Source organism: Grampus griseus (assembly GCF_964374135.1).
Source record: "Grampus griseus genome assembly, chromosome: X".
Taxonomy (NCBI): Eukaryota; Metazoa; Chordata; class Mammalia; order Artiodactyla; family Delphinidae; genus Grampus; species Grampus griseus.
In genome coordinates this window covers 72706052-72730569 of record NC_138999.1, presented here as the reverse complement: position 1 = coordinate 72730569, position 24518 = coordinate 72706052, and the positions used below count along the sequence as shown (strand labels likewise).

Here is a 24518-nt window from a genome sequence, read left to right as displayed (position 1 = left end):
TGCCCCCTGTAGCTGAATTATGCTTATAATACTATTAAATAGACAATAAGGTTTTCTGCAACCATTCTATGGTGCTCCTTAAATTCTTTAATTTCAAAGGGCTATGAGATCCCCTCTCAATTCAAATATCTTAAGATCTTTAGTAAAAAGAATGTAAATTTATGATTTAATATCAAGCTTTGTAACCAGGTGAAACAGTTCATGAAATTATCTTTCCATGTAGCATGTCATATTTTCTAAATAGCTTCTTTCTTTATATTGATCTTATTACATAAGAGTCTCCTTGTGGTGCCTCATAATATGCTGATTTTTTTCTGATGGTCTTCGGAATCCCTTCTTGCAGAATTCACACCTGTGTGGATAGTCTTTTGTATGTATTGATATCACATGTCGTTTAAAGCCAGATGCATCTGTAGTGCTGTATTCACAATACTCACATTGGTAAATCTTCCTTCCAGTGTGAGTCTTCATATGCTTTTTGAGCTCATTTTGTTGTCTGAACCCTCTTTTGCACCTTTTACACTTCAGTGACTGATCCTTAGTATGAACTGAAAGGATATGACCACTAAGAATAAATGGATCTGATGTTTTAAAGTCACAGTGCCTACACTGATGAATCTTCCTACCCTTATGGATATCACTATGCTTTTTGAGCTCAGAAGGACGATGGAAACCTTTATCACAGACCTCACATTTGTGAGGAAAATCCTTAGTGTGGACAGATATGATGTGCCGCTTAAGGTCACTTGAGTTGGTGCTCTTATGGTCACAATGAGGACACTGGTGTGTCTTATGTCCTTGAAACAAATCCAGATGGCGTTGAAGTTCCCTCTCATCACCAAATGCTTGGGGACAATGCTCACATTTATATGGCAAATTGTTACCATGCTTAGACTTAATGTGAGTTTTCAAATTTGATTGATCTGCACACCTGAAGACACAATACTGACATTGATATGGCTTCTCACCAGTATGGGTTCTCATATGCTTCTTGAGTTCAGAAGGATGTCGAAAGCCCTTCCCACACTCAACACAAACATGAGGAAAATTCTTGCTGTGAACAGCCAGTAAATGTCGGTTTAACAGTCCTTGTTCTGCAGTTTCATAGTCGCAGTATTTGCACTTGTGCATCTTCGGCTCCTTGTCTCTTAATATAAGTTTATTTGAACTCAGTGGACTAGCCTCTCTGTATCTTCGTGTGTATTCCGTAAATTCATGGGTTTTGTCAACTTTGTTTATAAGTTTATGGCTTTCTAAGTGGTTATGGAAACTCACTTTCTTGTTAGTTGTAAAGTCACAATCTGTACACTGATATTTTTTTCTCATCAAATGATCAGGATGATTCTTCATGTGTCTTTTCAAGAATCCCCTGGATTTAAACTTTTTCGTGCAAATATGGCAAGGGTATACTGTCAGGGGCTGTCCATCAGGACCTATTATAACAGCTAGATTAAAAACAACAACAACAACAACAAAACAAAACAGGGAAGTTGTGAAATTTGGCCAGACTGTTTTAAAGTTTTACCACAAAGGCGGCAAAATTAGCTGACATTCACAATGTGAGAACTGTACTAGTAGAATAAGATCCCGTAAGATAAAATGCACATTGAAAGCAATTTATAATAAAGTAGCTCACTAAAAAGTAATGAGCAGCACTCTACTATAGACTATTCACCTGCCAAAATGCTATATCACATGCACTTTGTAAACTAGAAATAGGCACCCTTTATTGTTAAATCAACCTGAAAATTCTCTTTAAAAACATCATTTGGGTAAAAAGCAAACAAGCACAGTTTTATTAAGTACCAGTAGAACATTTAAAAAACCCCAACTATTTAGATCAAACACAAGTAGGTACATGGGAGTAGGACTAACTACACTACAAACAACTGGCATATTCTTGGGTTACAAAAAATACTACTGCATTTCAAGTAATTATAATATTCATCGAGTAATGTATTAGTATTTTACCTGTTTGCCACTGCCTCATTTCTCCCCTTCTCCTCTTCTTAGCTTTTTGTTTAAGTACTTTATTTGTATTAATGCTATCACAAATTTGAAGGTATTGTGCTGCTGTACTACTTCTGTTTTCTAATGTTGAGTCCAAAGTATTTCCTGGAAAAAAAATCGATACACTATTAAACTACATATATTTATACTTTTTTGGTTTTAGTTAGAGGAATTAGAGAAGACATGGCATTCAGTTGCCATTGCAGTACTAAATTTCACAAAGTACACCCATCTTCTCCTTCTCTGTCTTTTATACTCTTACACACACGTGTATATGCAAATACTTTAAATACGATACCATGTGGAAGTAACTTTAAAATATCCCAATTTATTCATCCTAAAGGAACAAACTGATAAGGTGAATGAAACATAAGAAACTGAATTTTATGATCCTAAACAAAATCTTGACATCAGATCAATTTCTCATTGATGAAGGCTGATGAAATTAAAGAGATTTAGCAAAGAAATTTACACATGTCAGTTATCCAGTACAATCATGGTAACTGTAATACATGACAAACAACAGATTTCTTGTATTTATGCTTTAGAATAGTTTACTTAATGTTAAAAGTATTAAGATTGATTTTTTTAAGTGTTAAGATAAAAGTGGCAGGCAATCTACTGCAATTTCAGTGGGATCAGTGTATATGGAATAAAGTACTTAATAAAATCTCAGTTCTCACAGTCTCTTGTGTTATGCAATTTAGTTTAAAAATGTAGCCCTAAGAAACTGTTTAGCTTAACTGCTGTGATATATATGCCTCTCATTAATTCCCCTGAAATCTACAGTTAGAGAGTCAAATACCTCCTAAAGATAGAAACAAAATAGACACTTTATCATTAGAAAAAGTCTCCTTGTGTAAGAAAATAAAAAGAACTATCAACCATAGAATAAATAACACTATATGAAGTGTATCAAAACTAAAAAAGAAAAATTTACGCTGACACATGAGCTTTATGTAACAGCTATATAAATCTACTGGTTGCCATAGAAATTAAAAAAATAGTTCCATCCCAAGGAAGACATTAACAAGTGGTTGATATCATGGGCAACTTTTACTTTCATGTCAGAGTAATTTCTATTTTATAATTTTTTCCATAGTAACTTTTTTATGGCCCATGTAGTAAGTGGCCTGATATTTGTATCTTGAGGTAAATCTATTTTTTTAATTTTAATTTTTTATTTTTTGGCCATGCCATGTGGCATATGGGATCTTAGTTCCCCAACCAGGGATCAAACCCGTGCCCCCCTGCAGTGGAAGGGTAGAGTCTTAACCACTGGACCACCAGGGAAATCACGAGGTAAATCTAAAATGAACTGCATTCACAGAATAACACACGCTATGTCTCTATATAAATTAATCAATTTCCCAAGGAGGTAAACTCTTTTAACTAACTAGATATGACCAGGCAAGTAAGAGTCTAACAAATGGGTCTGTACACACAAACTAATAACTCTGTATCTACCAAGCAGTACACAAAACCAGCTACTTAACTTACATCTCACATATAATGCTCTCTCACCTGATGACTGACAATCTTCATACCTTCGAGAAACTCTTCTTTCATCTCCTTAAAAAAAAAAGGCTAATTAAAAACTGATAGACTGAGTATAATGATTACTAGTAGATCACATCTTAATCTACAAAATCTTACTTTGATCACCGTTCCTTGGATTAAACTTTTTTGTTGTTGAGTTCTTCCACTCCCATAGATTAGATAATATCACACACTGAAAATAAGGGCTGCTGTCAGCATCCTTTGAACTACTAACATCTAGGACAACCTTACTTTTCAAATAAAACCTGGGTAGATATTTCTGCAGAATACCCTCAAAATTGAAGATGCTCAATAAATGACTGTTGAATGAATGAACCTTTGGAAAAACCAAGTAAAGATAAATTAATGCATTTGAACAACAAAATTTTTCAAAGTAAAGAGTATACCTGGACCATCTTGTAAATTAAGTAAGAATGAGATAAAATAGAAAGGGAAAAAATAACTTGATAAATTTACCTTTCATTACGTACTTCCTAGAAGAGCACACTTGGATTTCTGTTCCTTTTCAAAACCCCAATATCTTATTATTTGTGGTGTTAAAACATAAAATAAGTTTTTCCAAAAGGGGAAGGATCAATTTTCAAAGGATATTCCTATTTTAGAAAAATAAAACTTTTTATGGCACTCACTTATACATGTAGGATTTAAAATAAATCCTACTGAAAAACAAAATGCATTAAGCAAGGTTCATTGTAAATAACACAAGATATGTGGTACAAAAATTATGTAAGTAACTAGAGATGAATCAGTCCACAGCAAAACATTTTATAGTATTAGCCAACTCATGGGGGCATTAGCACAGCATATTTAATGACCTAAAGGCTGATCAAATAGATATGTTATGTACTTATCAGGTGAAAAAATGCCAGTGTCCTACCATATGTCGCAGCCCAGACAACAGGGACAATTGTTTTATTAACATCAGAGTCCTCAAGCTGAGTCTCAGGGAGAGAAGTTCCTTCCTCTTCCCCTACAATGACTTCCATGTAAACTTCATCTGCTATTTCAGCGCAACCTAAATTTTAGAAATAATTGCTTGTTTATAACCCCAAGTATTTAATAAATGGGTAAAAATTTCCAAACGATTATCTTTCAACTTTCAAGATTTCAATTTGGTTAATTTAAAAATTACATTAGGCACTTCGCAGGCTGGTGCCACTAGGAAACAGTAATTTATCAAAGTTCTTATCCTCCTCTTAAAACCTAGTCCTACGAAAATGACTTCTAGATTATATAAAACGTGCGCTTGAAATATATTGACTGATTTCACAGTCCATTGGGCATTAGGAATTTATAAGAAAAGCTGTATTCCATAATTCTGCCTGACAGTTCTTCAGAACTCAGAAGGCATTTCCCATAGAATCAGTACTAAAAAGCGGTCCATGCTATCCCACATGTAAATTAAATGCAGTACTGTATGTGCAGTGAAAAATTGTCAAAAATATTAGTAATTGAAAAAGAATTAAAAATGAAAGTAAAACCATAATATATGGTTATAATATAAAATGCTGGTGGCTCAAGGCTATGTGGACACCCATTAAGAGGCAGGATTTTCAGAGACCCTACTGAAGACAAAAGCGTTAAGTGAGACATTTAAAAAAACATAGTATTAGTGTAAAAGAATTTAAACCTAGAAGGTCAGTAAGTATATTTTATGTGAAATAATCCATTTGGATTTGAAGTGTTAAGTAGAAAATTGGCTTGAATTTATGCTTTTCCTTTGATTCACATACTGGATTTTCTACTAAATTTTTTTTTCTTTTTTTGGCCGCGCCGCGAGGTGCGGCATGCGGAACTTCCCCAACCAGGGCTCAAACCCATGCCCCCTGCAGTGGACGCATGGAGTCTTAACCACTGGACCACTAGGGAATTCCCTACTCACTACTGAAAAATGTGGAAAAAATGTGGGGAAAAAGTATCCCTTTTCTCCTAGGTTTCCCTTCTTTCAATTAACCAGAAGGAAACATTGGTCTAAGTTTTGCACATCCTTATGGAATTCTGGCATCAGCTAACCTAACCTTCAGTCTCCTGACCAATGAGCAAAACAGAAAAGAAATAATCTAGAGACCAAATAGAAATTAATTCTTTTTCTCTCTAACCAAATCCTCTAGACTCATTTGTTTTGACATTTTCAGCTGTGGTATATTATTCATGTTTGTTTGGGATTGGAATTCAGCTCCCTATGACTTCTAGGGGAGGAAATTTGAGGAGTGGGGATCATAGTGCAGTATAGGTAAAGCTAACTATTATCAAGGTAATGCACTGAGGTGGAGGCTCTTGCTCTTCTAGGGCAAAACAAAGTCGTTTTTGTCTCAGCATGGCAAGAAGACAGAAAAAGCCTTAAGGAAGGGCTGCATTCCTACACTGAGGTGAGGAGAAAGTAGGAAGAAAGTAAAACATCTTCATAAGGAAATGTGTACCATGGCAGGAAAGGAAATGTGAGGAGCTTTTTACTCCCTGTGGTACTCAGCCGCAAGAAACCTTAAACAGCAACTACTTGGAGACCATCAACGGCATAATAAGTAAAAATCCTGGTGGCTTGACTTGGAAGAATACTTACTCAGCTAATCTCTCAGTGGCAGAAGGAAAACAAACAGCTAGCCCTTCTACTGCTAAATTCAGAGAGAGTTCAACAGTGCTCACTGCCATGTACAAAGATTACTGACAGCAGAGTTAGGCAGACATGAGTTCAAATCCTATCTTCCTCATTTAATACTGGAATGGCCTTGGGCAACTGCTTAATTTCCCTGAGCACTTTCTCCTTCCATAAAACAGGGCTAATACCACCTACCTCAGAGATGAATTATGAGAATTAAATGAGATAATACATATGCAACATATTCAATAACACACACAAAGTAGATTCTCAGTAATTCCCTACATATTTGTGGGCTATCCTAAAGTCAGGAACCATATTTAGCTGATCTCTGTATCCTTAGTATCTCAGACACAGTATTTTACGTTTGCTCATTTGAACAATACATGCATGCACGGATTGTCAAAAGGACCCTTTTCCTTTAAATTAATTATAGAGAAGGGTCAGATTTATTTTATTGAATTTTGTTCCTATGTAGTGCTTGAATATGAGATTGTTTTTTTTTAAGAATGCATGATGACTACTGATAAGTCACTACAGTGCCTTTTTTCCTTACTGATATCATCTTCTTCTTGAGAAGAATCTTTAACTGCCATGTAAACCATCTTCTCCCGCTGCATTCGGCTCTGGTCAAGCACTCCAGCTACAGAATGCCCATTGGTGTACTCACTCTCTGTGACAATTTCCGTTCCACCTTAAAAGTTAAAACATGTATCAAAATCAGTAAGTATCATGGAATAATTCCCTAAATTAATAAGAAGGATACATAAAAATATTTTCCTTTAGAAAAATATTCCCCCTCAAATATTCAAACATAAAGTTCTAAGTGTCAAGAGAATTTTCTTATAAATTGCACTTTAAATTTTCAGTCATCACTAAGAAATAACAACAAATGTTAACACTTACATTACACTTGTATATGCCAAGCACTATTTAAGTCTTTTACATGTATTTACCCATTTAATCCTCACAATAGCATTATAAGGTAGTTACTACCATTATGGCCATTTTATGGATGAGGAAACTGAGGCAGAAGAAGGTTAAGTAATTCACCAAAGACCACTCAGCTAAATGGAAGAACTAGGATTAAAATCCAAAGCACCCTGCCTCTAGCCTGCCCTTAAATACTCATAATTTCCTTCTCTAAACCAAATCCCCTCCACTCATATGTTTTGAAATTTCAACTGGAATCTTCTACTCAAGTTTAAAAATATCTAAGATGACTTGTTCTCTATCCGTGATTTATATTTATATATAATTTTTAAATATTCCATCCCCAAAGAAACCTTTTATAAGAGTTGCACTTTGAAGGCAATATTAGAACTTAGTCTCCAGAAAAGAGAAGTTCTAATTCCTAACCATTATAGCAATAAATTAAAATTATTATTTGTACCTATTTCAACGTCATCTTCAGCCTCAGCTTTAAATATATACACTTTTATTACTTCTGAACCAAATCCATCTTCTTTAACATCTTCTTGTGAACCATCACTGCTGATTTTTAATGGTGTGTTCCCCATATGCTCTAATTTTTCCCCAACATCATCCACTGTAAAATATAAACGGGAAACTGTTTCAGTCAAAAAGTACCATTGACATTTAGTCGGTGTTAAGTATTAGTGCAATGTGAAATAATGTGTTAACCACCTACCCACTATATTCAATTAATGACCTATTATGCAACCATTAAGAGTGGTATATTTCATGAAAAAATGTATACAAGACAGATATACTACATGATCGTAATTATATAAAAGACATAATCACAGATTTCAATTTATGTATATGAAATACTCTTAACCATACAGCTTTAATTAAAGTGGTTTGGGAAAAGATTAAATAATCTTCCATTACATTCAACATTTTAAGCTAAATCCTAACACCAAAATTAATAACAAAAATTACAACATAAAATATATAGTACTCATGAAATAAGCTGACATAAACAATTCCCAAATTAAATAGCAGTATATCTAAAACCAATTAACATATAAAATCTAGTATTTAAAAAAGAGAAAATAGAAAACACTTGAATTATTTTATAAAAAGGGCTTTTCAGAAATCATGAAAATAAAATCTTAGTAAATACTTTTAATTCTTGTTGAGTCAATGGAAGGCTACTTCAAATCAGAAATTTTGTATATTTCCAGGTTTACCATTGTATGATTTGCTTCAAATCATATATAAAATAAAGCAACAATAATTACTTACATTTTAAGTATACTTAAAAATTTGATTCTTTAAGAATAGCATTTAGTTTCAAGTGAATACTGTGCATAAACTATGCAATGAATACATTATATTCATAAAGTTTGCTCTTTGAACATAAATATTAAACAATATACTCCCCCAAAGATTATATGCCTACCATTTTTTATTTCAATGCTTGTCCTGTCCCCATAAAAACTGAAATGTAACCTAAACTGAAAATCTGCTCCTCCCTACTATATGTATCATAGTATCATATATGAAACAAAATCATGAAGACTTGACTATATCTAAACAATTCCAGAGCTACTGAAAACAGAATAAAGTGACATTAAAAAGTTTTTAACTCAGTACTCTTAAAATATGAATTTCAGTAAGATCTAAATGGGTCAAAGTCTAGATTTTCTCTACCTCAGTTTCAAATTTGATACATGCAAATTCAAAAATATTCCTTTGGCCTTTCAAAATGGTGAAAACATCAGAATTTCAGAAATTCTTCTTACAATGTAAAACTACTTTAACTTTGTGGTTAAATATAAATGATTCCACATTATTTAAGAGTTCAAATAGTTTATTGTCTATGAAAGAGAGTACCTAAATGATCAAAATAAACAGAAAAAAATATTTTCATTCCATCATAAACCTAATTCTGTTAGTACTTTTTTGGCAAATAATTTTTTCACAATGGGACAGATTAAAATGAAAGAAAAAAGGATGAGGAAGAATCTGATATTACTGGTTTTTAACAGCCTCTCTTTTAAAATACGTTGAATAAAACAATGAGATCATTAAAAAAATTAAGAGGCAAGTTAAGTCTTCAGAAAAAAAGTACTTTCTCATTCTTGGAAATAAAGACATAGGATATAAAACACTCAAAAAGTGTCCAAAATATGAATTTCTTAGGTTGGACTAACAGTAAATTAATGAAAAAAATACTCTCATCTGATAAATACTACTTTATTACACTTCAATGGTTAAAAGTAATCAGAGTTCCTCCTGGGATAAACTGAATTAAAACTGTAATTCACAAAACTAAAGCTCATGAAATGAAATAGACATTTGTTTGGTCATTTCTCAAAAGTTTTGTACCATAATTTTTGCTTTAAGTATTGAAATTACTGGTGCTATTCTGATTCCATTTACACCTTTCCTCGAGGTCCACAGTTTAATGCATCCATTATTTTCTACTTAATTAGATTCCTCAGAATGAACAATTTTGAAATGTATTGAGTAATTAAACTTGTTCTGTATTTTAAGTTCATATAAGATGATAAAGTTATTAAATATGTTAGTGTACAGTTTTAAGAGATAAACCATCAACTTCACCAAGATTTATTCTATACCCTTTGTTATAGAAAGTACAAAGTTAACAAAGATTTAACAGGCAATCAACAGATTTTAGAAATAGATCCTCAAAGACTCTTCTTTACACAGATAATACTCAAAATACCCAAAATTCAAGCTTAACCTTTTTGTTATAAGGCTTACAACATTCAAGTCCCACGGTGTTGTTTCCCAACCCACATGACATCCCAGCCAGTGATAAGTGGGTAATAGTATATAAAACGCAGAATTCTACTGGTGCTAAATATAACATTAAAACAGTAAGGTGCGGGGGTGGGATGAATTGGGAGATTGGGATTGACATATATACACTACTGTGTATAAAATAGATAACTAATGAGAACCTACTGTATAGCACAGGGAACTCTACTCAGTGCTCTGTGGTGATCTAAATGGGAAGGAAATCTAAAAAAGAGGGGATATAGGTATACGTATAACTGATTCACTCTACTGTACAGCAGAAACTAACACAACATTGTAAAGCAACTATACTCCAATAAAAATTTAAAAAAAAAAAACAGTAAGGTGCATTATTTGCCAACCCTACAAAGTTTGCTATCGTTCAATATTCTTCTATAGCCCATTGGTACAATTTGATTAAAATTTCATTTTAGCAAAATGTACAGTATAATATTTCTTTTAAACACTAAGTAGGCTTTTTACTGTACCCCTTTCATGTTACATCTACCAAAATTATATGGTGAATATGACATCAGTATAGACTACAGCTGACCCTTGAACAATGCAAGGCTTAGGGGCACTGACTCTCCACATAGTCGAAAATCCATGTATACCTTTACAGTTGCCCCTCCGTATCCGTAGTTCCGCATCTGCAGACTCAATTAACCTCAGATTATGTGACACTGTAGTATATATTTATTGAAAAATATCTTTATATTAGTGGACCCACACAGTTCAAACCTGTGTTGTTCAAGGGTCAACTCTGTATTGATGTACCACAGGGATGGGGTGAGGCAATGTGTAATGGATCCGTATTATGCAATGATGAAACAAACAAAAATTAGTAATATTTAAATTACAAAGGTATTCCATTCCCAGCTGTATATATCCAAGACATCTGAAAACCTATGTGCACAAAAACTTGTACATGAATGTTCAGAGCAGCATTATTCATAACAGCCAAAAAGTGGAAACAACCTAAATGTCCATCGACTGATGAACTGATAAATAAACTGTATATCCATATAATGAAATATTACTCATTAATAAAAAGGAATGAAGGACTGATGCATGCTACAACATGGATGATCCTTGAAAGCATTATACTAAGAGAAAGAAGCCAGACACAAAAGGCCATATATTATATGATTCCATTTACATGAAAGGTTGAGAACCGGCAAATTATAGAGAAAGAATTTGGATTAGTGGTTGCCTGAGGGGTGAATGGAGTGGCAGGGGTGATTGCTCAAGGGTATGGGGGTTTCTTTTGGGGGGAAGAAAAATTCTAGAATTGATTATGGTGATGGTGATACAATTCTGTGAATATATGAAAAACCACTGAATTGCACACCTTTAATGAATGAATTGTATGGCATGTGAATTATATCTCAATAAAGCTATTATACTAAAAAAAAAATACAAAGGTGTTAACTTTTCTCTTTTACCCCTGAAATTGGTGAGGTTTCATGACCGCTCCCATAATGACCCTACCAATATGTTTTGCTTTATACAAAATTATTTTCCTGGAAGAAATAAAAACTGATTTTATAGGTAAAAAAAATAATTTGAATGCATTATATTGGTTCATTATTTAAAGGAACCTCCCTTCTCCGGTGAAGCTTTTCATAAAGCAAATCATCACCCAGAAATGTTTTGAGGGTGTTAGGTATTTTTAAAGAAAAGCACACCTGGGATAACTTTAGACAGATACAGTTATCCTATATTAATTTCCAAGTTACTTAGCACAAGTGGAAGAGCCTAACCAACTGCTAAGATAAAGAAATTGTGACATTTGGTCTGAAAGTGGAAAAATCTCAGATGCACCTCAGAGACTGAGAGAAGACAAACTCAGCTGCTGATAAGATTTCCTTACAGGAATAGTTAGGGATTTAGGAATAAGATAACAGTCTGTTTTAAGTCTTCAATTTTATCCCTTGAGTAGTTTGAAGATATCTTGGGGAAAAAACAGAGAACTTTTAAAATTACCATTGAGACATTTCAAGGCAATTTATTCTCTAACTCCTGAAAGATTCAATGGTCAACAGAAACCAAGAGGTAAAAAAATGAATTAAAGATTAAGTGATGAAGAAAAAAAGGGAAAAACTAAATAAAATAAAATAAATGAAAATGGTTAAAAAGAGTAACTAGTCTCAATTTGAATATTCTAACCATTATAAAAAGTTAGGGATCTGGGTGGCAAGAGAATGAATGATATAAAAAATATTTAATTTTTGTATATTCTATTTTCTAAAATAAAAAATTATTTAAGTTTTAAAGGGATTTTTTAAATAAAGGAATGCCTTCAAATTTTATAAAGAATAGACCCACTTCTTCCTCAAGCTCCATCAATAACTTATCGTGAGATTTTTATTATTGTTGCTGTTCAGGCAAACTTACCACTTAAAATGAGAATAAGATATTTCTATCTTCCTCATTCAGATAGAATGTCTTAAGGACATCGTAAAGCAGTCTGAAATAAATATGTTTAAAGTATTTTTGCATGGACTATAAAGACACATATATAGACAACAGAAAACAAACATAGGCAGAACTGTAGAACACAATCTGAGTTGATTATTTACTTTTCAAGTATTTAATTCAAAAAACTAATCACACATTTCTTAACATACTATGCTTAAACTCCTAAGCAAAACTGAACTGACATCTCCAGTACTTGTCATATTAAAAAGAAAGCAGTGGTTGCATGAAATAAACTTCCCATTTTGAAATATATATATTTACCATTAAAATATTGTGTCACTTAATGTTCTTTTTGAACCTTCCAAATCTGTATTTTTGTTCTAAGATATTAATAAATTGCATTATTTTACTCCATTGTGGGTATAAATTTTCATAAATTAAAAACATGAACAAATTCAAAAAAGCATCTCAACAACACAGCTTTGAAAAAAATTATTTTTCAAAAAGATCACCCCCATGACTTTTATTGAATAGATCCCCATCTTAGAAAACCTGTCGGTGTTATACATAAATCAGTTTCTGCCAAGTAATTATGGACTTTAAGTTTCACTTACAAGATATCATTAAGTAGTCTTCAGAAGTGCTCTTGACATCATCATCATCATCATCATCATCATCATCATCATCATCATCTTCAGTTTTAATAGTAACTGTAGAACCAGGAACACCGCCAGCTGCTTGAATCACAGTTTCTGTATCTGAATTAGTTACAAGAACCTCCTCTGATACCATTGTGGGAGAGTCAACTCCTGAGACACAATCTTGGACCACATGTTCTAAGTGTCCATCAGGACCAGTAACAAGGTCAGCCACAAAAACCTGCTCAGGTACTCTAACAGTTTCTGTAATTAGCTCAGACGTCAAGATGTGATCACCGTCATCTTCCTCTAAATCTTCTTCAATAGCAACATCAGCCTCAAGTACGGCTTCAGGAACAATTACACCTTCTGTTACTACATCAGTCTCGGTGATGATATCAGGCCCATGGACAACTTCAGCTGCGAGACCATGATCAAGAGTTATCCCATCGTCTGTGACAACATCAGAAACTAATACAGCCTCAGGAACTGAAACAACAATATGGTCTCCATCGATATGCGCAGTACCAGCCATTCCAGCCACTACAATACAAACAATTATCCAAAAAAAGTAAAGTTATTTTATTAATTAAAAGTACTGTATGTATATATCAGATGACATAAAATAGTTTTTAAATATGAAACAGTCCTGGGCAAACTATCATTTTAAAGAACCACTGACAATTTAACTGTAATAAAAATCATCACCAACCAGGAACTGGGGTGGAGATGGGTGAAAACAATATTAGTAAAATCTAAATTAAGACCTTAAAAATAATGTACTTTATTTTCAAGTAAAAAAAAAGCTACAATGAGATATCACTACACACCAATTAGAATAACTAAAATAAAAAACAATAACACCACAGGTTGGTGAGGATGCAGAGAAACTGGATCTCTCATACGTGATGGCAGCAGCCACTCTGGAAAATAATTTGCCCAGTTTCTTATAAAAACATGTGCTTACCAATACAACCTAACAACTGTACTCTGTGGCATTTCTCCCACAGATATTAAAATATGTTTACACAAAAAGTTATACATAAATATCCATAACAGTGCATAGTAGCTATTATTTCTAGTAGCAAAAAACAAAAATACAACAACTCAAATGTCCTTTAGCAGGTAAATGGTTGGTTAAGCCAACTCTGGCACATCCTTACTATGCAATACTACTCAGCAATAAAGAAAGGGACAAAACTATTGATACATTCAACAACCTGAATCAACTGCTAGAAAATTATGCTGCATGAAAAAAGTCAATTACCAAAGGTTACTGTACTGTATAATGTATAAATGGAATCATCTATATAACATTCTCAAAATTCTAAAACTATAGAGATGGAGAACAGATTAGCAGTTGCCAAGGGTTGGGGTGTGTGTGACTATTTTGGCATAGCATATATATGGAGATGGAGCCATTCTGTATCTTCATTGTGGTGGTGTCTACACAAATCTATATATGAAATAAAACTGCATAGAACTATATACACTCTCACACACACAAATGGCGAAAACTGAATGAGATCTGTAGTCCCATTAACAATAATGTACCAATGTTAATTTCCTGCTTTTGATACTGTACTACAGTTATTATAAAGATGTCACCATTGGAGGAAGATGAGTAAAGGGTATACAGGACCCTATATACTATTTTTTCTACTTCCTGTGAGTTTAACATTTCAAAAAATTAAAATTAAAATAAAAAGAGCACACAAACATAAAAGGTTGCTAATATGTTAAATTGAGTTAATAAAATATGACAAGCTTAATACATTAGACATACATATTATAAACATAAAAGTCCCTGAACTTCTTTATTGTACAAGAATTACTATATTCAAAAATGGAAAGCATCCTTTAACATCTGATTTGAGGAGAAAAAGAACCAACTCATTTTAGGCAAAGATTTGGTTTATTTAAAAAACATACATACAAACTCTAAATTGCATTAAATTCTAAATTAGTAAATCTGCAGGAATAAAGTTTTAAATAACGTTTTTCTTGAGCAGCACGGTAAACACCAACTCCTACCCCCCTTGTAAATACTGTAAGAGTGTAAAATTCCTTCATAAGTAATTCTGTTACATTCTCCCTGAGGTGGTATAGTAAACAAATTAACAGAGTTTGTGGACCAGGTTACAACAAAATTACCTACATGAAATAATCCAGTACAAAGCCTTTTCTTCATAATGATCACTTTCTATACAGTAATACCTGAAAGAGTACCATTTGTTATACACTGTTCACTATTATTAACCAATTCATTATGGAAGTTTGTTAGCAAGTTAGGATGGAGACCAGTAAACACTACTAATACCCTAACACATCAAAAAATAAGGTGAGAAGGGAAAAGCTGCCTTTCAGGATTATATTCCTTTCAACCCTTCTGTAGCCTTCTCACTATTCTCAAACTCTCACCTAAACCATCATATTACCCAAAAGGACACAGCCTCAACCTTGAAAATCTGGTAGACAAAGGGAGTACGTACAGAACAAGTACTTTCTATTCACTTGTTACTCCACTGGCCATTTTTGGAGACAGGGAGAAGGTGAGGGTTCAAATTTAGTATTCAACCAGACTGGAAATATGGTTTTTACCAGGGAAAAGTTAAATGTTAACCCTATAAAATTCACAGGATTGCAATTCTATGTATATGAACAATGAAATTAGTATTTTATAAAATCTTTTCATAAGTTAGACTTAAAATATGGGAAATCTCATTTATTTTAGAACATTGCTGGAGAGCAGTTTGGTTTCTGAGAATAGACACTAGGGAAGGATGGAAGGATAGAATAATGCTAGTGCTGGCTTGGGTTCAGATTAATCTGTTTGGGAGGGTTCTAAGAAGAAGGAATAAGTGTTTTTTAGTTTACCTAGTCTTTAACTCTAGCAGGAAATTACAGGTCAAAATAAATCAGATCTAAACCAAAAAAAATCCAAACATCCTTGTTTGCCCTGAACTAAATAATTTAAGGATCTTAGACCAAGAATTAATGGGTTCCTCACAGGGTATTGGCACATTACTCAGACCAAGATCCAAGATGTCTTTTATTAAATTTTGCACTTTCCTCTTATCAACTCATCTGTTAGATTTCACTGACTTTCTAAACAAAGTCACTTATTTTAGCTATACTCTAGCTATATTTATTGAGTACTATGCACCAAGCAACCTAATACTTTTACATATATTATCTCATTTAAGCCTCAGAACTCTGTAATAAGGTGAGTGTTATTATCCCCATTTTAAATATGAACAAACTATGGTTTAGAGAGATTAAATAACCTTGCCCAGACAGGAATAAAGACGCAGACCTACTAGAGAATGGACTTGAGGATACAGGGAGGGGGAAGGGTAAGCTGGGACAAAGTGAGAGAGTGGCATGGAAATACATACACTATCAAACGTAAAATAGATAGCTGTGGGAAGCAGCCGCATAGCACAGACAGGGAGATCAGCTCCGTGCTTTGTGACCACCTAGAGGGGTGGGATAGGGAGGGTGGGAGTGAGGGAGACGCAAGAGGGAAGAGATATGGAGGTATATGTATATGTATAACTGATTCACTTTGTTATAAAGCAGAAACTAACACACCATTGTAAAGCAATTATACTCCAATAAAGATGTTAATAAATAAATAAATGAATAAATAAATAAATAAATAAATAACCTTGCCCAAGGTTCAAGCTGGGAACTGAACTCATTGTTTTACTCCAGACTGGCTTTTTTTTTAAACTTGCCTAAATGAGGAGAATAGAATTTACTTATTCTAGAGACTATTTTTTAAGGAATTTATAGGGCTAATCAAGTGAGTAACTACTAAAGGAAGAGTTTGAAAGAGAAAGAATAAGAAGACCTACCATAGAGTCACTCGTTTAAAATTTAAGGCATTTAGTAAGCAACATTAAAGGGCATTAAAATTTATCTCACTAGGTAGCAAATTATAAATGATATGAAGAACTTTTAAAAAGTGTGAAATCAATTAGATAACCAGATAACAGTAAGAAACAAGTCATTATTTCAAGCATTTCCTTTTTTACTAAAGTTATTTAATTTAAATGTGAATACCTGGAATTTCACCAGGACAGCATAAAATTTGGTATTTGTTGGGTCCATCTTGGGCCACCATCTAAGGTTTTCTGCTACTTAAGTCCCAAAGCAATATGGACTCTTTTCAGCAATAAAAACTTAAACAACAATTAAATTCAATGGTACAGATTCCAAGGGCAACTATTACACTGAGACACGCACAAGTTATTACATAAATCATACTACTGTAAAATTTAAACTCTAAAGTATCCTTCAAAAGAAACTGGTCCAATAAACTTCTCAATTAAATTAATAGTTCAGATTCTTTTTCTTTTTTTTACATCTTTATTGGAGTATAATTGCTTTACAATGGTGTGTTAGTTTCTGCTTTATAACAAAGTGAATCAGTTATACATATACATATGTTCCCATATCTCTTCCCTCTTGCGTCTCCCTCCCTCCCACTCTCCCTATCCCACCCCTCTAGGTGGTCACAAAGCACCGAGATGATCTCCCTGTGCTATGTGGCTGCTTCCCACTAGCTATCTATTTTACGTTTGGTAGTGTATATATGTCCATGCCACTCTCTCACTTTGTCACAGCTTACCCTTCCCCCTCCCCATATCCTCAAATCCATTCTCTAGTAGGTCTGTGTCTTTATTCCCATCTTACCCCTAGGTTCTTCATGACATTTTTTTTTCTTAGATTCCATATATATGTGTTAGCATACGGTATTTGTTTTTCTCTTTCTGACTTACTTCACTCTGTATGATAGACTCTAGGTCCATCCACCTCACTACAAATAACTCAATTTCGTTTCTTGTTATGGCTGAGTAATATTCCATTGTATATATGTGCCACATCTTCTTTATCCATTTATCCGATGATGGACACTTAGGTTGCTTCCATCTCCTGGCTATTGTAAATAGAGCTGCAATGAACATTTTGGTACATGACTCTCTTTGAACTATGGTTTTCTCAGGGTATATGCCCAACAGTGGGATTGCTGGGTCATATAGTAGTTCTATTTGTAGTTTTTTAAGGAACCTCCATACCGTTCTCCATAGTGGCTGTACTAATTCACATTCCCACCAGCAGTGCAAGAGTGTTCCCTTTTCTCCACACCCTCTCCGGCATTTATTGTTTCTAGATTCTTAATATAGTAGCCATTTCATATTAACCAAAAACCTTACAGAATTTAGAGATCCTGAGCCACACAATGTGTTTACTTGGCTAGGTCTACCTATGTATGCTAAACTCTTATGTTTCACAAGTATAATTAATTTATGGCATTGCAGATATCTAAGTTTTGATGTTAGCAAAAATTTAAAGAGAATGTATCTAATTTCTAATCAATTTTTAGAATTTGGAAAGCTTAGTATTAGATAAATAAGGGATTAATTAAACCTCAAGACATTGAGGAGGAACAGTGGAAAGAAAGGTAAGAGGAACACCAAGCAAATATTCACCAGCACCAATCAGACATTTTTTTCACTCATTGAAATGAATCAAGTTTTACTTGCCAATGGGCAACTTCTTCAGGAGTGAGGGTGGTTCTGGCACTTTACCAGATACTACAGGGTAGGTAATATTTTGTATTAAATGGAGAAAATACTGCCTTTCTTCCATTTAAAAATATCTTACTTTTAAAAGGTAAAAAATTAAAGTTGAAATTTCAACCAAAACTTAATTTATCACACTGAATTTCAAGTGTTCCAGAATTTGAAAAACTATCTCTAGTAAAGAATTCACAAAATTATTTGTGGAATCTCTTATGCTTCAGCCTTTTGTCCTTCTTCTAGAGTTTATTCCTATACTTTTTTTTCACATAAAATCACTTCTAAGTCATCAATAATCAACACAACTCACTTCTGACTCTTTCAGCAGAATAAATCCATAATTCCTTTCTATTTCATGAACTACACAGTCATCTCGATTCCCACCATATTAAATCTTAATCTACGCATTGCACCTTTACCATCAGACAGAAAGGTCAAGGAATCAGAGAACTGGGGAGGACATTAAATGTTTTCTAGTCCAACCCCTTCATAAAAGTGAAATATGTAATTTGCCCATTTACACAGATAATTTAATAGGCCTGCCAAGACTAGAATCTAGTTCTTCTGGCTCTCATTACTGTGGGCTTTACAACAGAGGACAAAATAACATATTCAACCATATTATCTGAAAACAGTAGGAGCATTTTCTTAACTGAGTAAAGTATCACTTGTTGTAATCCCCCATTCCTAATTTCATCTTTAACAATTCCACAGTATCTCATGTTTCTGTTTACTTTTGGTCCCAATTTACCATTTATCTTTTTTACTCTCATTCTGATCTTTTCTTTAATTCTTACCACTCTATGCCCGCCTCTTACACTTCAGATACCTCTCTCTTCTATCATTCAGACTGAACCTGTCCAAATTCAGTTTCTTTGTTGACTGTCAAGCGAGTCTTATCATCTTCATCAAAATGACTACTGTTAAGAGGCTACTGAAAAACTTGGCCACAAAAGTAGGGAATTTTTTTTTCAAAAAAAATAAAAAGGTAATGCTATTAGTAACAACTTTCTGAGGATATGGCATCAGAATATAATTAATCACTTAATGCAAGATATTCCTCTATCACTATATAAGCATCTAACTAACTTCTTTGAAATGACTGAAGTACTTCCTTTTTCAGCTTTATTAACAATGCAACTTAAAATGTATTTTATATTTTAATATTTCCTACACATGAGAACTGATGCAGGTATTTACGCAAACTGAGTTTTTCATTTCCAATGACATATTACCACTATATTCCAAGTTTCCTTACCTCAACCTTCCCACAAAATTATAAGAATGATTTTATCTAGACTACTGACAAATCGCCTTACTTTAAGAAAATAAGCCCTACAAATGTATTTTCCTGGCAAAAGAACAATTTTTCATTGTAATTTCTCCCCTTCCCCAATACAGTTTTGATATTTAGTATGTTCTGACTTTTAAAAAAGAAAGAAAAAATATAACAAAGAAAATGCTTTACCAAAATCCTGCATAATCATGGTATGTGCCATTCTAGAGTCTGATGTGTGCAATCCAAGACTTCCACCACCTGAATCCATACTTAGCAACGTTCATTCACAAATCTCTGTAAAAGAAACGGTTTTAAAAATAGTTTAAATACATTTAGGCCAAAGTCAGTTGCTTTGAGAAAATGATGCAATTGAAAATGTGCCTCTCAACCAGGTGTGCAAATCTTATTACAAAGGAAAACAAAACAAGCAAAAACCTTGATTAGATGCTTTATGTGACAACCATAAATAAAAGAAGGGTCAAATGGAAGTAAACCAAAGATAATGGAGAATAAGCACAGTAAGGGTGATGAGCCATAGGGAAGTGAAAGAAGCAAGCAAAAGAACAAAACTGTAGCACTGAGGTTCCACTTAAAATGTTATTAAATAAGAAGAAAAAAGAGAACAAGATGACAACAGGCAATAGTTGGGATATTTATACATTACTAGAGGACTCAGGTGTCTAGTATTAGTGAATTTCATCCAGTGGCTCTCATCCATTTCTTCCAGACCCAGCTCAGCTCTGCAGCGTAGTTCTGCAGATAAACGTGTGTTTCACCTCTGGCTCCCGGGGTTCTACTTATAATGTAAAATGTTCTATCCCAGTTTCCCTGGAGTTCTTTGAGCCAGTAAGGACGTCTGGCCTTATTCTACTACATTCTCTTGTCTCACAGTTTTGAGGACTCATGAAACATGACTGCTTCCTAAATATAGTGGAGATAAGATCAATCACATACAAACATTTAGTAAATTGGTTCTTTCAGAATATCTTTTACTTGTAATTGTATGACTAATTTTTTTCATTAATGATTAATAAAGTCACACTAGCCTCATGCTAGTTTTGAAAGCAAGGGCTCAACCTATTTTATTTCAAATGACTTATCCTATATTTAAGATCACCAGATCGTATGGAACCTAAAGTCAGGTTCTGTAACTCAACATATTTCTTACAACTACATGTATACTTTGCTTTCAAACATAAGATTCTAAGTAAATCAACCAAAAAGTCTGTCAATTTTATAAAACATTTCCTCATTTTTAGTTAGGAATGTTTAATAAATTGGGCTATACCACACAAAAGATGAGGTTGCATCATTAAGTTTTAGAAACTTTTAGAAAGCTGCCATGTAAGACAACTTAATCTATCCTTAAGTACCAGAGATCACTAAGATTTTTTCCCTTGTCTCAAAATTTGATAGGTGTAAAAGAGGCAAGAAAGGCTCACAGAGTAATCTTTATTAACATTTGAGTCATGTATATCAAAATTCTACAGCAGTAGGTTATTTATCTGTATATTAAAATGATTCTAACAAAATTACTTCATGTGTGAGCAAAATTACAAATTTTTAGAAACTCTTAGCTATATTTCTCTATATTTTTTCAAATACCACATTATTTTCTGCCTTCAAAATGAAGTCAAGAGGGGCCAAGAGAGTTCACAATAAACTACCTGGGGTTTCAGAGAGATAAATTAAAATGCCATAAGGACTTATTTTTAACATTTAAAACAGTGTACTATTCCAAATTTAATTAGAGTAATTGCTTTCTTTATCACATAACTAATAGAACAATTATAGATGTCTTTAAAATGTTTTAACACTTAATTTTGTTTAATTATTAAAGATAAAACATTAAGTAATTTGTTAATCACCTTAATATGAGTATCCTGAAGAAACTGTTGATTTTCTTACATATTGTAAAATAAAATCTGCAGCACTTTCTTTTTGTTATTTTTCCTTCTGAACTACATTACTTTCTTTGGAAAAACGTTCTTTTTACCTATTGTAAAAATACATTCACAATTAGATATTTTAAAACATTTTAAACCAAATCTCTTACACGACTTAAGAATTTTTCTTTACACTTTAATGTTCAGGGTGAGATTAGGAAGGGTTCATATGCTCAAAACTGCTAATCCAAAAAGCAACCGAAGGGATTGCAACAGAAACAACTACCTAAAACGACATAAGCAACGTTATTTCACTTAGAATTCGACCACCTGATTAAACCAAAATCTTCCCTAAAGCATATTTTAATAATCACTAGCAATACCTTATTTTGGAAAGTAAAAGAGAACCAACCAAGGGCAAGCGTTACCCTTGCCAAATTCATAGAGAAAAATCTGCACTAGTGCTCAATGAAGTGTAAAAATTTTAACACACAGTGCAACTACTACGGGAAGTATCACACTGCAAGAATACCAAATAAATAAATTGGAGCACCTTTTTCCCATATAGGAAGTTTCAATAAGATCAATAATGAATGAGGTATGAGAACAGCAGTGTGTTAAGGATTCAACAGCCAATAGATAGCTAGGCTTCTCAGTCTTCTCAAGAGTGTATCTCCCATCCTTATTGAATGGAGGTACCCACCAAGCACTCTTCAAGTAAACATCTTTCCATAAATATGTGGGGAGCAGAAATCACAAAACAAAAATCAAAACAAGACAACCCCACCCCCACATTTTACTCTCATTTGTCTCCTCGTCTCCTCTAAACATAGTTCACTCAGGACCTAGCTTCTCAATAATGTAAATAGGGTGAAGGACAGGAGAGAAATCCTAAGGCGGCAGAGCAAGAGAATGTGAAAGTAGTATTAGCAGAGATAGGAGACAAAGGAGCCCTGGCAAGTAGCAGTATTGCAGCTTTGGACGCAGCCCTCTTCCCGCAGAAGTCTCCCTTTCTCATGATCATGCCAAGTTTCAATCATTTTGAGCAGAATGCACACATGTGCCCTCCCATATATTACCCATCTGCCTGGATCTTCAACCAAACAAGAGAACCTTCGCAGTGGAAAGTCAAGAGAGCGAAGAAACAAGAATACCCTTACCCCTCCTCCCGCACTTGGTGCAGCGGTCGCCACCGCTGCTACCCACGCCGTGCTGCCCAACCCCTCATCCTCCTCCTGCTACCTCTGCCCCGCTACACGGGAGACGGCGGCTGGGAACCAAAATGGTGGTGTTTTAACGGAGGCGACAGTTGCCGCACACGGCCCCCCACCCCCACCCCAGGCTCTGACGGCTCCCTAGCCCCTAAAATGCCCGATTCGGTGCCACCTTCTCGCAAACGCCGCCATCCCTCGCGCGTTCCAAGGTTACCATTCGCGGCAGGCGGGGGGCGGGGGCGAGGTAGGGGCAGTGCAACCGAGAGGAATATTGCGGGGCGGGGGTCGCCGAGAGAAAATGCCAGGGGGCCGCCGCATTCTTCACTTCACTGTTTTGTTTTCCGCCATTTTCCCGTCACCCTAAACCACCGACGGCCTCCACGACGGCTCTCGCCCCCGGGGGCTCTGGCCTTGGGGAAGAACGGATCGGCTGAGGGGGAAGTAATTCTCTCAATTCCTCCAGCCACCCGCTGCTGCTGAGGAGAAACACTGTCTGCCCGAGGGGGAGGGAACGCTTAGGGACTAGACGCCACTTCCATTGTTCCCTTCGTCCTACACTACACGCTGGGTGGGAGCCTCTCCTCAACTCACGCTAACGACACTGAGCGCAGCGGACCCGAGTCCCTCTACTTTCTCCTCAGGAGTCTCCTTACCTGCAGCCGCTACCGCCAGTTGGCTTCTGACCGCGCTCCGGATTTCTGCGGGGGGCGGCAGCTGTGGATCCGTAAGCTCCTCACATTCGGGTTTCCGAGGTTCCGCAGCTCGAGCCAATCACAAGCTACTCTGCGTCTGGGAGGCGCGTCGCCTAGTCCTCCTTTATATAGCGGCTGACTTGCTGAGGTTGCATTACGTCACGCTCCCCTTGCTGCAGGGTAGGGGGCCGAGGGAGGAGCGCGCACGCGCGCGCGGTCGATCCAGAAGCCCGCGCTGGGTTTCTGCCCGGAGACCCCGCGGACTTGCAAGCCGGGGCTGTGCCACCGGCCGAGACCCAGTGCGCAAGCCTCGATCTTGGCGCGACCCTGAGGAGTTTCCGTGGGAAGATTTTCTATTTTCCAGGTTTCTCAAAGGAGAGGAAGAGGGGGAGGGGGAGAATTAATATCTGAATGGCCACTCACTGAACCTCTCATAGATGTTGGATACCGTTAAGAAAAAATCGGCCCTACCCTCGAGGATTTGACCAATTAGGCTGACCAGAGTGATAAGAGGTTTACCTCCCCAAATGAAACCCTTGTGTGTTTTGCAGTTTCCCTCCTTCATTTCTTTTATATTTCGTAATGGTAGACAATTCGATGAAGAAAGTAAAGTGAAGAAAAGCATAGAAGGGAAAGGTGGACAAAGGACCTAAATGAAGTGAATATTAAATATCTTGAATGTGTCACTTTCAGCTTGTGTCTGAACAAAATGGGAGAACAGTGAGAAATTCAGTGGTGAAAGGTGGGGAAAAGAGTGATGCGATGTGACTAAAAGGTTGCATTTGCAAAGGGCCTTATGTTCTGGAAATTTAGCTTTAGTACTATGAGCATTTGGAATGAATAGCAGAGTTTAAGGAGGGAAAGGGTATGATCCTTAAAAAAAAGAAAAAGAAAAAGTAACA

At 35.1% G+C, this 24518-nt stretch overlaps 1 protein-coding gene across 5 annotated transcripts; it reads right to left on the bottom strand.

Annotated features, from left to right (window-relative positions):
• Positions 1 to 267: 267 nt before the first annotated feature.
• On the bottom strand, positions 268 to 20092 carry ZNF711 (zinc finger protein 711; the record flags this gene model as incomplete). Of its 5 annotated transcripts, none has more annotated exons than XM_082680954.1 (8): positions 268 to 1445; positions 1972 to 2115; positions 3535 to 3582; positions 4448 to 4585; positions 6723 to 6860; positions 7560 to 7715; positions 12934 to 13500; positions 20014 to 20092. In XM_082680954.1, 8 exons carry the CDS (start codon positions 20090 to 20092, stop codon positions 268 to 270), a joined length of 2448 nt encoding a protein of 815 aa, XP_082537080.1. The 5 variants fall into 5 exon arrangements, with proteins under 5 accessions (XP_082537080.1, XP_082537081.1, XP_082537082.1 ...); XM_082680955.1 differs by having other exon boundaries at positions 3535 to 3579; XM_082680956.1 differs by lacking the exon at positions 4448 to 4585.
• Between the last annotated feature and the right edge of the window lie 4426 nt (positions 20093 to 24518).